General features: G+C 42.8%; 1 protein-coding gene across 1 annotated transcript; it reads right to left on the reverse strand.

Moving 5' to 3' along the window:
* Nucleotides 1-3,371: 3,371 nt before the first annotated feature.
* Nucleotides 3,372-13,528, reverse strand: HMMR (hyaluronan-mediated motility receptor (RHAMM); the record flags this gene model as incomplete). The annotated part of the gene is made up of 15 exons (XM_009877292.1): nt 3,372-3,391; nt 4,669-4,831; nt 5,214-5,390; nt 5,620-5,719; nt 5,833-5,985; nt 7,229-7,387; nt 8,190-8,306; nt 8,440-8,654; nt 8,966-9,114; nt 9,911-10,089; nt 11,088-11,162; nt 11,572-11,672; nt 12,189-12,275; nt 12,579-12,767; nt 13,448-13,528. Coding segments are annotated over 15 exons (1,965 nt in total), but the record flags the coding sequence as incomplete, so codon positions are not given.
* Nucleotides 13,529-14,190: the final 662 nt, after the last annotated feature.

A 14,190-nucleotide genomic window follows, 5' to 3' on the forward strand; every position in this document is an offset into this window, starting at 1 on the left:
CGTCCCCTTCGGAGGGGGCGTCGGCTCCGGCGCGGCCCCAACATCGTCTCTTTGCGTTGGGAAACACTATGAGCGCCTGGAATAGGTAAAAAAAATATCCCGGGCCAACGTCCCAGTCGCTGCATTACTGAGCGACTAATGCACCACCCATTAAATTCACATTTCGGCTGTAATTCACAGAGAAAAAAAGCTTAATTACGTGTCTCTCTTTCCTGCCTAGATCCTGCAATCGAAGCTCGCCCACAGGCTGTCAGTGCAAACACCCCGAGCCTTACCTGTGCGGTTCCCACCAGCATTTTGGGCATCGCCTCCAAATTTTGCCCCTTTGTCTGCTCTCGCCTGCCCGCAGAGAACGCCCGGAGTTGGAAGGAGCAGTCGCTGCTTCACCTTTGGAACCAAAGCGCTAATCCAAGCCCTGCGTCACGTGCGGCTCTGACGCCCGCTGAGCTTTCGGGTTATTCCCAGTGGTACCATTTAAGCAGCTCAGCACGAGCTGAAATTTGTACTTGGTAACAGCCAGCGTGAACAAGCGCAGCCATTGTGTGCGTAAAATTTATTCAAAGCGCTGGCACCGAGTCTTAGGCGCTTTGCTTTTTCTAGGAAACAGGAGGAGGGCTCTAATTAGGTCAGCCAGGTTGAAGAGTCTAGCAGCTCTCTCCATTTTACTTTTAAACTAAGTACAGCCCAGATCTTTCTACAATATGGTGAGACGGACGATCAGAGAAACAATTTCTTCTTAAATATTTTGTCAATTAAAAAAAATGTTCAAAATAACTGACACTTACATTGGTTGAGCTATGAAGTGTTGACGTTTCATTTCTCAATACGCATTTCATACATGCAGGAAACTGGCAAAACCTCTTAGCTTCAAGTTGGCCCAGAGCACTCAAGACAGCCACTTTGCCCCTACTCTTTATTCTCTCCCCAGTCTGATCTGCGTTATTTATCTATAGTTTAAAGCTAAACAAAAAAATCAGCAATGCTTTAGGGCTGGCATAATCATTTGCTGGAGTTTCCATCCTCTTGTCAATATAAGCACGCTCTTGGCAGCCTAAAAAGGCAAAACTGCCAACTAAGCTAGAAAGGGTTAAGAACAGAGGCTGTGTGAAAGTGTGCAGCCATCGCCAGAGCTTATTCCTGGGACCTCGGCAGCGCTTTCCTTCTCGACACACCCTCACCCTTTGACACACTCACACACCCTCACCCTTTGACACACTCACACACCCTCACCCTTTGACACCACTCACACACCCTCACCCTTTGACACTCTTGCTGACTTGATGTAAGGCACATTAAACACCAAAAAGGAGGTTCGGTTAAAAATTGCACCTTGACTCAGTGGCCCCATTTCCATGGTTTGAGTTTTGTGGAACCTTCTGTTAACATTCACTTGCCCTAATCTCTCCTATTTACATGTTAAAAAAATACCTTAAAGTAAGGATGCCTCATTTTTTGACATGAAGGCGTTTCACCAGACTTGGACGTGGTGATTTTGCCCCATGTGAGCAGAAGAGCACAGGACTTGTGCAGCTTCCAGCAACTGCACGTGAAAGATTAATGCCAGCCTGTGAGGAAGAACTCCAGTGTAAGAGCTGTCGAGTGCTGTTTCTTCTTTACAGATTCATACCACTAGTCCCTCATTGCTTCCCCTGCTGCTCACTACATGGAGTTCGGTTTGACCAACTGCTCCTCCCACATCCACTGAGCAGTGGAGGTAGGAGCTGTGCAAAATCGAGATTTCTAGTGAAACTTTGTGCCAAGTGAGTCAGATTAACACACAGTCAAACACACACTTCCACAATTTTCTTTCACCCCATTTACATGTTTGAGACAAGAAAGCTTTTACCTCTTTCTCCACAAGGAGCAATAAACTCCAGTAGCAAATTCTTTCAGCAACTCCCTTTCTTCACCGTGCCCCTCAGCACTTTAGGCAAACTCTGAACTGAACACTGAGTATTTCTCCATTCAAACACCTGAAGGTAGTGCTCACCCTCCGTGTTCAGAAGTTCAAGTAAACCAGCAGAGACAACATCAACAGACAAGATCTGACAATTTTTCCTTGGACTTAACATGCATTTTCAGCATCTCATTTTCTAGCTATTACCAATTCCCTGTAAGCTTATAACCTCAGTAAAACTGGCAATATCTTTCACACGCTGAGCTCTGCGTCGCATCTCTCTGCAGCACTCAGACGCAGGATATTAGTAGATACAATAACAAGAACACAAGAGTTCCAGGTTGCACTTAAGTTCCAGCATTTACTTTTGCGTTACGAGAGATTCACAGGAAATGAGAGGATACAGGAACTGCAGGTTGTACGTGCTGTACAGTTCCGCTACATAATTCCAGTAGATAGCAAATACACCGCTTTCGAGGCAATACTGACATTGGGCTTTGTTTGAAAGACTGAAGACTAAAACAAAGAACACGAGGGTCAGTTACACTGTAATTTGATTTTGGTTTTTATCCTGTTTGTAAAGGAAACAGACAAGTTCTCTAATTTAAAATTTTTATTGTGCTAAGGAGTTCTTAATTTTAGATGTAGTTAAACAGAATCCGTACAGCGTGTATCCTCTCAAACAATTAAGACAAGTTCTGTTATTTTTCTCCTCCAGGTAGCACTAATCAATTACAACAGCCGGCTACAAAGATATTACAACAATTTAAGAGCTCGGTGAGCACAGCATTCATAAAACAGGCATTTCTCTTAAGACACTAATTTCAGTCACAGCATGCAAATATTTCAGAAAATGCAGGCAATTTGAGTTTGACCCTCTTCTGAAGAACAACAGCTGCAATCTCTAGCCGCAGGACTTAAATTACCATATCCCAAAGATAAATCCCTTTAAGAATATCAGCTCACTGTACAGTCCTGTTCTCCACATTGGTTCTCTATCAGGTAGGCAAAGGGTCTCTTGGCAGCATTCCTGCCGCTAGTATTAAAAAACCCATAAAGCGCAAAATTAATTTAACACAAAGATGTGTACATGAGAGAAATGCAAAAAGAGTCTGTGATGAAATCAGATTTCATTTGTCATCCTTGTTCTCCAAGTGCTTATTCACCTTTTTGGGACTTAAGCTGCTCTGCTAAAACCAAACTAAGTAGCTTGGGCATACAAAAACAGTGACAGGAGGAGTACTCTTTGGAGTTCAGAGTGCAATACTGTTACCAGGAGCCTGTAACACACAGTCACCTGTGGCATTGCAGTAAGAGTATGACCAAGCATAGCTTTTTCTAAAAATCTAACATTATAGACCATTTCTCTAGTGCTACTACTTTGTATTACACACAGCATCCGAGTTCACCTTGAACGAGTAGGCTGTTGAACTCTTCTGTAGCACGTGAAGTATTTCTTAGTATCAAGAAAAGATTAAATTTTGTTTTTATTGCCTGCAACAGAAAAAACGTTACTCAGTTTGAGTTTTCCACTACTGCTCCCACCACAGTAGGTAAGGCCTTGCCTGCTGGCAGCGGGAGGAAGGCACTACGCCCCATGCAACAGGCCAGCCAGAACTTCACATCCTGGCACACGCTGTAAAATCAAGTTGTGGCTGAGTTCCCCCACTCCTGCGCTACTTCCCCTCCTGTGCAGCCACACTCTCGGTTCTTTCCCTCCACTCCACGCTCACCTGCCGGCCTCTGGCACTTCATAGCTACACCTGCAGCAGGGTCAGCTCCTGCCATGGAGCAGCCAACCCACCGCGACCCAGACCTCTGACTGAGCCACTCCCACCCCCAACTGCTGCACAGGAGACACTGCTCAGCCCCTGATCCGCATGGCAGAAGGAAAACTGTGTGTGATACAGAGTAGCAAAGCAAAGTTCACATCTTGCAAGATCATGCAAAGCAGCTGATTCTCTGTAACCTGCTCCTTCCTCTTCTCACTGCCACACACCCCCTCTGGTCCCTGATCTCACACATCACCTGCTCTGGTCAGATGACAAGACCCTGGGAGGCACCACAGCAAGCCCTACATGGGAATCAGAGAATTGTTATGGCTGGAAAAGACCTTCCAAATCATCAGGTCTGACCATTAACCCTGACCATTAACCCTGCCAGGCCCACTTCCCAATCACGTTGCTGAGCCCTCTATCTATACAGCTTTTTAACACACCCAAGGACCGTGATTCAGCCATTTCCCTGAGCAGTCTGTTCCAGTCTTTGATTAACCCTTTTGGCGTAGAAGACTTTATAATGTCTAACTTAAAACTCTCCTGGCATAGCCTGAAGCCATTTCCTCTTGTCCCATTTGTTGTAACTTGTGAGAAGAGACCAACGGCCACCTTTCAGATAGTTGTGAAGAGCAATCAGGTCTCTCCTCAGCCTCCTTTTCTTCTGACTGAACAGCCCCAAAGCTGCTCCTTCTAAGACTTATTCTTGAGACCCTTCACCAGCTTCATCGCCCCTCTTTGGAACATTTCCAGCACCTCCATGTCTTTTTGGTACTGCAGCACCCAAAACTGAACACAGTACGCAAGGTCCAGCCTCACCAGTGCCAAGTAAAGGGGAAGTGGCCCATTGATGCAACTGTTCAACATCTGCCCTGACACACAGAGCTGCCATTCTCCTTCATGCCCCAACTGCAGCAGGCTGTGCAAGACCATCATTTCTGCTTTGGTTAAGTTCAAGAGGTACAAGGATGTGGTTACAGCAATATCTAAGCTTACCTTCTTTAAGAGGAGTTTTCGGAGCAATATTTTCCTTGCTGTCATGCTGGAAAGCTTTGGAAGGATGGAAACGCCTAACGCCCTGGATCGCATGTAGTTGCTCCTGAAGATCTCTGCTGGTTTGCTTCTCTTTGGCTAGCAATGCATGCAGCTTTGACACATCCTGAAGAAAACATTAGACTTGGAAGTTAGAGAACAGGAGAAAAGCCTGAAGTAGCCCTTTTAACAAACGCTAACCACAAGCACACATATGCAACTACTGGTGACATTAAAAAGTGACCCAAAGCCAAAACCATGCAGGTGCAGAGAAACCAGCCCCGCTGTACAATTGCTGTGTAGCACCACTAAACACTGGGTTAGCCTCAAACTTCCAGCTCTTGGTGTTTCTGGAGGCCGGTGCTTTGTTCTGATCTAGCTCTTCCAGGGAATTTAAGAACCATAAAAAGGAAGCACTTAGCAGGATTAGTCTGGAAATATTTAGAGCAAGAAACAAGGAATCAAACAAATGAATAACTTGCAGATTTCTAACTTGTCATTGCACAAACCTGCTTCAGGTGAATATTCTCTTCCTTCAACTTCATAACATGCTTGATTTTTTGCTTTTGATTCTGGTGGCCAAGTAGTTTAGCATATGCATCACTTAGTTTATTCAGTTCTTCTTGGGTTGCGCTGTGCTCATTTAAGAGCACATTCTTCTCTGCTTCAAATGCGTCTAGCTGTTGCTGAAATATATAAAGGAACTTTCAGAAATCTTTAAATTAAACATAGCTTTGTACAGAAATGAAATCTACAAAGAGAGATTGGTTTGGGAAGGGGAATAGCCAGCTCACAGAACACTGAGTTAAAAAACCACTGCAGGATAAATGCCTCAGAATCAGAGACAGCATGCTTACTGCTCAAGAGTAGAACTTGAGTCAACAGATACTAATAAACCCCCATGTCATAACACACCTGAAAAGGCTTAGTTTTGTTATGTAGGTCTTCATATCGATTACGCCAGGTCTTTATCTCTTCTTTTAAGCTAGAGGCCATATCTTCATCTATGGTTTTCCTAAAAAAAGCAAAAAGTAGAGTTTTATCAGGTTCATTGCTAGCTCTCAGTACTTCCCTCTAATTAAAGTTTTGATGTGCTATAATACGCAGGTTCAATTTGAGAAGAGTCACCTTGATCTTTCCACGTCGAGTTTTCTTTTCAGATCCTGAGTTTGCTCTTCCAGTTCTTCCTGAAGTTTAGTCACTTCTGCGAGGCAAGACTCTTTTGTTCTCGCCATTTCTGCTTCTTTTAGTGCAAGCTTTGTCTGCACTTCTAAAAGCATCCTGAAGAAAATAGCAACCACCCTTAGTGAACTCTTCATTATCTATTTTTTTTACACTACTTTAAATGTGAAAACATAAGCAGCCACGATTGAAAAGCTGTTAACAGAAGAACCCAAATAAAGGTTTGCACAAACAGAGCTACAAGAGGAGAACAACCATACAGCGCGCATTCAGGTTTAAGATGTACAATATTTTTAATTTCCCCTATGAAGAAGCAAGCAGTGCTTTTGAAGCAACGAATGGCTGTTTAGTACCAGCAGCTTTTAGTGGAAGGCACTTCAGTAGCCAGACTTCACATGCAGAAATTTGCTCAGGCAGAAACTAGTCAGGACTGATGGGTGTGGATGTACTTGCGGATTCAGAAACTCGATATCTAAAAGCCTTTCCTTCCCTCTCCAGCCTCAGCTGTTTGATACAATGCCCAGGTGGAGATTGCCACACCCCACCAGCAAATCCAACAGGAAAAAACTCTTCAGCTGCTTTTCTAACTTCATGGAGGACTGGAGGTAATATTAAGCAGGTAGAGAAGAAAGGGCCACCCCTTAATCAGCACAAGTGTTTTAAAATAACCTGGAGTAAGTGGTGATTTTCCTCAAGACAATCTTAATATTCTAGTTATGCACAAACAAGACAGCCGAAGCATTACAGAATTTTACAGAGGCATTTTATAAATCTGCAAAGAGAGAGAGATTCAGTTTGGCCAAAACAGCATTTTAATACAGTTAGGTAATCTACCCACATCGCTGATGTAAAACCACCTCCAAGTTCAGCAGCTTGCCAGGGACTACTTCAGAACAAGCCAGGGAAGAAATCTGCCAGCACATACACAGCGTGGCCTGCAACACAGCTCATGTGCAGGCAGGCCCCACAGCTGCCCAGCACGGGTGATTGCCCACCAGGGCCTTTTAAGACCAAGCTCTTCCACCTCCTCCAGCAGCCCCTTACTTGCCCTCAGCAAGGGACTGGCCCACGCCCTGGCAGGGGTGCTTACACCTCTGAGCTGCTCTTAGTCACTCAGGGAACCACGTCCTCAGCTCCTGGCCTAAGACAACTTCCTGGCTGTTGCTGCTCACCTGGTACACTTGTCTGTCAATATTTCTAACCCTCTGCACTGGGAAAAGAAAGAAATAAGCTTCTACCACATACTGATTTCCTCAGACAGAGCACCATGTTCAGCTGTAGTTGAGGCAGCAAGCCTTAGCGGGCATTCTTTAGCTTTGGGAAAAGTTTGTCTGTCTCGTACCTTGCACATTCTTCTTTTGCTTTGGTTTTAGCATGTTCGGCTTCATGAAGCAGCTGTAGATTATCTTGGCCTGGTTTTTTTAGGTTGGCAATTTCCTCTTGCAGAGAGGTATTCTCCAGTTTAAGATCGTGTATTTCCTCAGCTACTGCATTCTTGTAGCTACAATGCAAATAAGAAAAATCTTGTCACTTCAGGCAAAACGCAGATTGACATGTTCAGGCCTTAGAAGAGCAATACAAGCTCATGCTAACAAGTGCAAGAGATTTTGTAATCTGGAGATGTGGCAGTGTTCTGGCACTGACAAATCCACAGCCCGAGAAAACAACCAACCACGTTCCTATAAAGCCATAAGCGGTAACACTATAACAAATTCTGCAGTGCAGTTATTTTCACATTGTTAGTAGATAATTTAAAACACAGAAGACCTACTACATCTGCAGCTTATTTTAAACATCAAAAGACCTACTACCTGCAGCTTGCATTTGCAAATATCCCACTGAATCCTTCGCAGGTGCCTGGCAACCTTAGCAACAACAGCATCGCTTTTTAAATACTTCCACAATCTGAGTGTTTTGAGAGGAAAGATCTGCGAGAACTGTGGCAAAATAATCACAATTCAGTGCCCAAAGAAGCCTTTTTGCAAGAGGTTTTAGTGCAAAGAGAACCGCCTCACTAGCTACAACTCTCACTGAGGTTCAAGAGCACTCAAGTGTTCTAACTGGTTACACTTTGGAAGAAAAAAATATCAATTTTCCTGAACTAGATACAGAGTTTGTCATTACAGTCAACTACAGGAATAAACAGATTTCTTAATGTCATCAAATACTCCACCATAACCCTCCTGCTTTAAGAGTTTACCAGTGCTTACGTACAGCATTACGTGCCAAGGCACACAAGTAAACAGGATATTTTGTCACCTTCTAGATAACTCCCATCTTAGGTCTTAATGAAACTGAAATACCTTTCAAATTCAGCAACAGTTGTTCCAAGTTTACACAATGTATTGCTGTGCTCTTCTTGGATTTGGAAGAGAGCTTTGCTGTGCATTTCATTGATTTCCTCCAACTCGGCGTTCTTCCTGAAACAAAATTCAGCATTCCGTGCTGGAGATAAGTATGTCTGAACACACCTGGATTAGGTTTAGAACCTTTGCTTCTACTGCAATTGCAGTATTTTCCCTTTCAAAGCTTTAGAAAGTTTATTTCACAAACCCTTTCAACTTCACTTCCATCTCTGCAAGTTGAAGAGCTTGAGATTTGATTTCTTGTTCCAAATGCCTCACCAGCTTTTCAGCTTTCTTCTCCTTTGCATGTAATTTATTCAGCTCCTTCATTGCACCATTCAGCTCTTCTTCAAGAAGACGTCTCTCACTCGTTACCTCATCTTGAAACTCTTGCAACTTCTGGTGCATCGATGCAGAAGACTCCTGCATGTCAGAGTACCACACATTTTAAAACTTGTTACCAGTACTTTTCTAGATATTAAAGGCTAATTTGCAATGTTCAAATTAAAGCACAAGAATAATGTTGAATCTACAGGAATAACCAGAACACCCATCACAGCAGCTGTGGTTGTTAGAGCTACTGGATCAGTTTCTGCTGCCAGCACCCACTGGTACATTCCCCTCGTTAGACCACCACGAACACAGAGGTCTTGTGTGTAACCAAAATCACAATTTTTAGCGCCAGTCACCAGCATTAGAGTCTATTTTGGGAGAGATTTATAGTCTGTATCTACCTTTTCTTGCTGTAGCTGAGAAACCACCTCCTCGTGTTTCTCAAGCAGTTTTTGGTGTTCTTGTTCTTCTAAACTCATTTTTTTTTTCAGGTCTTCTATTTCAGCACTCATACTCAGGAGCTTTCCTTTGGTCTCAGACAACTCCTTCTCTGTATAGAGGAATTGTAAAAGTATCACAAAATCTGTTCTCTATCTTCAAAGAGCTACAACATGTATTCTTCTTAGTACTTCCATTCTAGCTTTAAAGTTAGTTAAGCAAGGGAAAAACAAACCAACAACCAAACCAAAACCACATCTTCAACCAATTTGGAAACTCCTCAAAATTGGCTGAAAGCACACAACTTCCGAAATAGTTTTAACAGAAGGAATCTTTGGATCAAGCAATCAGCCTTCATCAGAACAGCACTATGGCTGGGGAGGAACAAGATGATTTCCCCACAGCTTCTTTCACATAACACCAGCACGTACAAGCCAAGGGGTGCACAGAGAACTGAGCACTGGTATCAGGCTGCAGAGTCACTGGGTTTGGGGTAGAGGGAGGAGAGAGGTGAGGAAGGATTCCTAGACCCGTTCCCAGTCCCTCCATGAATTTGTGCACAAGCTGCTAACCGCAAACTGAGACAACATCCTACTGTTTCTCAACAAAGATAAGCTTTGTGTTCACCTTCCAGATTAAAGCCAGTCCTACTATGTAAGCAATTTTCATTTTATCCTATCTATCTTCCTAAGCCTCCATGGAAATACAAGTTTAGCCATAACCGATTCGAGGGAGTTTCCTTATTGTTAGAAATATGCCCAGCCATGCTCAGCTGCACCTTAGGGAGGGGACTTTGCACTTGGAACAAGCCAGGCTCAATCAACATCTTAGAGCAAACCTATCAGAGATGCTTTAAGATATGTCAGTGACCCCACCCACGTGGAGAGCAGACAAGCACTAACAATTACCTTTTTCTTCTTGAAGCAATTGACACCTTTCATTAAGTTCTTTTATCAGCTTAAATGATTCCTCCTCTTTTGTTCTGAGAGTATCCCTCAGGATCTCCATATCTTGGTCTTTCTTTATCACTGTCTCCTCCATGCGGGCAACATCTAGTTTGTATTTCTCAACTGTTTCTGCAACACTGCTGCAGGAGAAAATTTGGTATCCGTTACCTCGAAGTTTCATTTGAAAGCTCACACTTCATCACAATGGAAAAATGCTGAGGGCAAGAAAACTGCCTTTGCCTACTTTGCCCAACACAAGTTTTTGCACAGTGAAGACAGTTTAATTAAAAGCAATCTATTTCAACATTGATGTTTTGTTTTAAAAGAAACTTGTGGATCACACAACTACAATATAAAGGTTTGATTAAAACAATCAGTCACTAGAATTTACAGATGACTCCTACACCAAGGTTTTTTACAAAGCTCAGTTTTCACAGAAAATCATATACATTAATAAACCAGATTTTACAAGAATAAGCAGAATCTTAAAATATATAGCCAGTTAAAGAGGTCTCTCTCAATGAGTAAATTGATAGTGGAGGTTGTGGGCAAAGAGTGAACTAGTTAAACTGCAAGACTTCTGTATTTTCATCATGCCCTGAGCCAGTGACACATGGCTGTGAACACTGGTTAAAGTCAGTTACAAAGCACTGGAGGAGTGATCTTTAGAATCCAAATGACAGTCATACACATGGAACTCATCACAACTCTCGCATTAAATCGGAGTACTGTGAAGGTCACCAGAAGCCACAATGGAGGGGTTTTTGCCCTGCTATACATTGTTTCACAGGTGAGGGCTAGGAGACATTACTGCCAGTACCTCGGGAGTACAAAAGAGTGAAAAGGATTTAGCTTGATTTATGTACAAATAGCTCAGGCTAAAAACAATTTCAGGAGCCTGACACACAACTCTGCACTAGTATTGCTTAGCCCAGAAAAGCAGAGAGATCTTTAGAAAGATAATTAAAATAGTGCCTTACAACTCATTTCCATTATGTGCAAAAACACCTGATTTCTTTCCCGCCTCTTTTTTAATAGTGTTGAACAGAATTGTTGTAACAGCTCTGCTGCAGCAGTCAGAAATGAGTTTTATTGCTTTTAACTTACCCAGTCCAACTTAACAACAATTTGTTGTTACCTGAGCTCTGTGATATATTCCAGCAGTTTCTCAGTGTCAGACTTCTCTTCAACTTTCTCTCTCTCAGTAGCTGACCTAAAACGAGGAAGTTTTTACGATGGGTGTACTAAAACAAATCTAGAGCTACTTGGGAGCTATTTCTTTAGAGATAAGCAAATAGAAATAAATTGAATCACAACTTCGTAGTAATTTTCATACTTTTCATATTTCCATAAATCGATAATTTTCATACTTCAGTTTGGCTGGCAAACTGGTGTTGGCTCTAAGAGGTGATTCTACCCTCGTCTGATACTTGCTCCATATACTCTTCTCATTTGCAGCAAGGATGCTGAGCCACATCCTGCCGTAAGCAAGCACCCCAGAACCCTAACCACTCGCAGGAGGGAGGTGGCCTGTATTTTCCCTAAACGATGTGCTTACTATAAGGTATAAGCACAGCTAGGGGATATAATGATCTAAGTCAATTCCCTTCCTTACTACTTACAGTTTTTCTTCTAACTGTGCTACTTTTCCTTTTGAATGCTCTAGATTCCTCTGCGCTTTCTGCAGCTTCATTTCCATATCTTCCTGCTTGGCAAGTGCAGTCTGAAAAAAAGACAATTACAACCAAAATGAATTTAGTAAAAAACCTAAAAAAACTATTGTCTAAGAGACAGTGGTAAACTGAAAAGAATTCGTAGCTACAATTCACTGATAGTGCTTGCTACCACGTGATTCAAAGCATCCCTCTGTAAAGCTATTAGCCATCTTGTAAAACTACCATCATCACCCCAAAAAACGTAAGCATGTGTTAAGAGCTTCAAATTATACTTCAGATCACTGATTTTCCAAGAAATTAATATCCTGACAAACAGATTGATCATATATCAGAGGTATTTTGAGGCTTCCTTACTTGAATTCACATTTGCTCTACATAGACAGCAAAATCAAGAACATTTGTTGTTTGATCTTTCTTTCTCTGTCTTCACTTTACAGAAAATCGAGGAAACTACCGAGCTGAGGACAGAACCAAAACACCCTCTGCCGTTCTGTGGTGAGCCCTTCACTATCTGCTCCTGAACCCCTCCGAATGACGACCCCGTGCAGTGCCAACGGCCGTACCTTCTCCTTGGCATCCCTCTTCTTTCTGAGCTTCATTAACTCCAGGCACAGACTGCTCATTTTCTTCTGCACACCATCTTCAGACATCTTCATTCGGAGATGAACACAAAACCACTAAGCATAGCTCCTTCACATGAATTATGCCACACGTGTCCCCCTGTCACCCACAACACCGCTCTCCGCCCCTCCTTGAGATGGGTGCTGGTGGGTCCCACCCTGTCTTTAGTCAGGGGCACACAGCAACCCAAACCAGAGATGCTCTATCCATGTGCCCAGGGAGGGAAATGGGGAACAGGAAAACTGATGCTGATCAGCAACTGAAGTTGTCTCTTGGCCAGGAGGCTTAATAACAGCAAAAGCAAAGCAATATGTGCTTATTTGTCTGAATACCTTTGACTTGAGTAGTTCATTGGCTCTTGTTAACTCCAGAAGCTGTTTCTTCAGGCATGCAACATTTGCCAGCAGAGATGTTTTCTCCTGGACCGCAGCACTCAGCTTTGCTTCAATCTTAACAAAATCCTCATCCAGAGCCTGAAGTTTTTTATCCTGCTCTCCACGCTCTCTCAGTAACGCACGAATCTGAAACAAAAGAGGTATTTTCTTTATTTTCTACTGTTATTCTTTTTAAGCATCATTAGTTTATGCCTGTGGTTTTGTAGGAGAGGCTAAGTATGCAGACTATATTAACTTTCATTCAGAATGCCTATGTTCAACTCTGTCACTCAGGAACGGGGATAACACAATCACCACAATCCTTTATCATTACACACATTATTTCATCTGACTAATTTTATGCTACTGAGCCAGCACAACACGCTAAAGCTCGAATGGCCTTAGCTTCAACTTGCAACAGAAGCAAGCTCTCCTCTTTGCCTGTGGAATAAAGGCAAAACGTGACATTTGAGACAAACGAGGCATAGGTTAGCACACAGCAGTGCACTGAGAAGGAAAAGCTAGCTGCCTCAAACTTTAACATTTCGTCAATTACCAAGCAAAAATCTCAGTAAACAGTTAAATAATAATAAAAAAAAAGTCTGGCTGCAGAGCTGCTCATAATCAGGAGGAATTAATGTAATTCCATTACCGAACCCAATCCTTTCTACGTGCCATAACACTTGATAATCTCTGCTCTGCACGGAGCTGTTTTTAAACTATTTGCAAGCTATCTTATACAAGGGGTTAACTTCACCAGCTGGTATTTTTGGTTATGTTAAGTGGGAAACATATTGCAGGATTGTGCTCACATAACGTATTCATACCTCCTTCTCCAGTGCCTTCTGTTTCTTTCTCTCTTTCATAAGGATAAGATCCTTTTTAGGCTTCAGAATCCCATTAGCTGGCTTTTGAAAACAGATGCATTAGAAATATTTAAACTGATCTCTAGCTGCATACTAGTTTAACATGTGAGTTTAAGAGCAGATACCTTCATACAGACAACACTGTTAAAGACACACACACACAAGACAGACAGTAAACATCTCTCCCTCACATATAAGGCAGACAAGTACCAGGTTAGGATAAGTTTTATCATGTACTTTCTCATAAGCTTTACTCTGAATGAGCAGCTCATAACCACTGAGCCAGGAAGGAGACTAGGGAAGTTTGAGGTATTAGCACCCCCCAAACTCCTAAAACACACTTTTATCTCCAAACACAGGTTTGTTTGCAGAATTTCATCCTACATCATGAGTATTAGACAACTAAATTAGTAAGTCAGGTAGGAAATCAAGAAAGAGATCCAGGAGACCTGCATGGTTAACCAGGGATCTGCTGGGCAGACTCAGGTGGAAGGGGAGGGTGTATAAATCATGGAAGGAGGGGCTGGCCACTTGGGTGGAGTATGGGACTGCTGTCAGAGAGTGTAGGGAGGCAGTTAGAAAAGCTAAGGCCTCCTTGGAACTAAAACTTGCGAGGGAGGTCAAGGACAACAGAAAGGGCTTCTTCCAATACATTGCAAAAATAGGGCAAAACTCACCCTAGAGGCAATGAGGCGCTCTGGTGC

The sequence above is a fragment of the Apaloderma vittatum genome, unplaced genomic scaffold (assembly GCF_000703405.1).
Source record: "Apaloderma vittatum isolate BGI_N311 unplaced genomic scaffold, ASM70340v1 scaffold23729, whole genome shotgun sequence".
Taxonomy (NCBI): Eukaryota; Metazoa; Chordata; class Aves; order Trogoniformes; family Trogonidae; genus Apaloderma; species Apaloderma vittatum.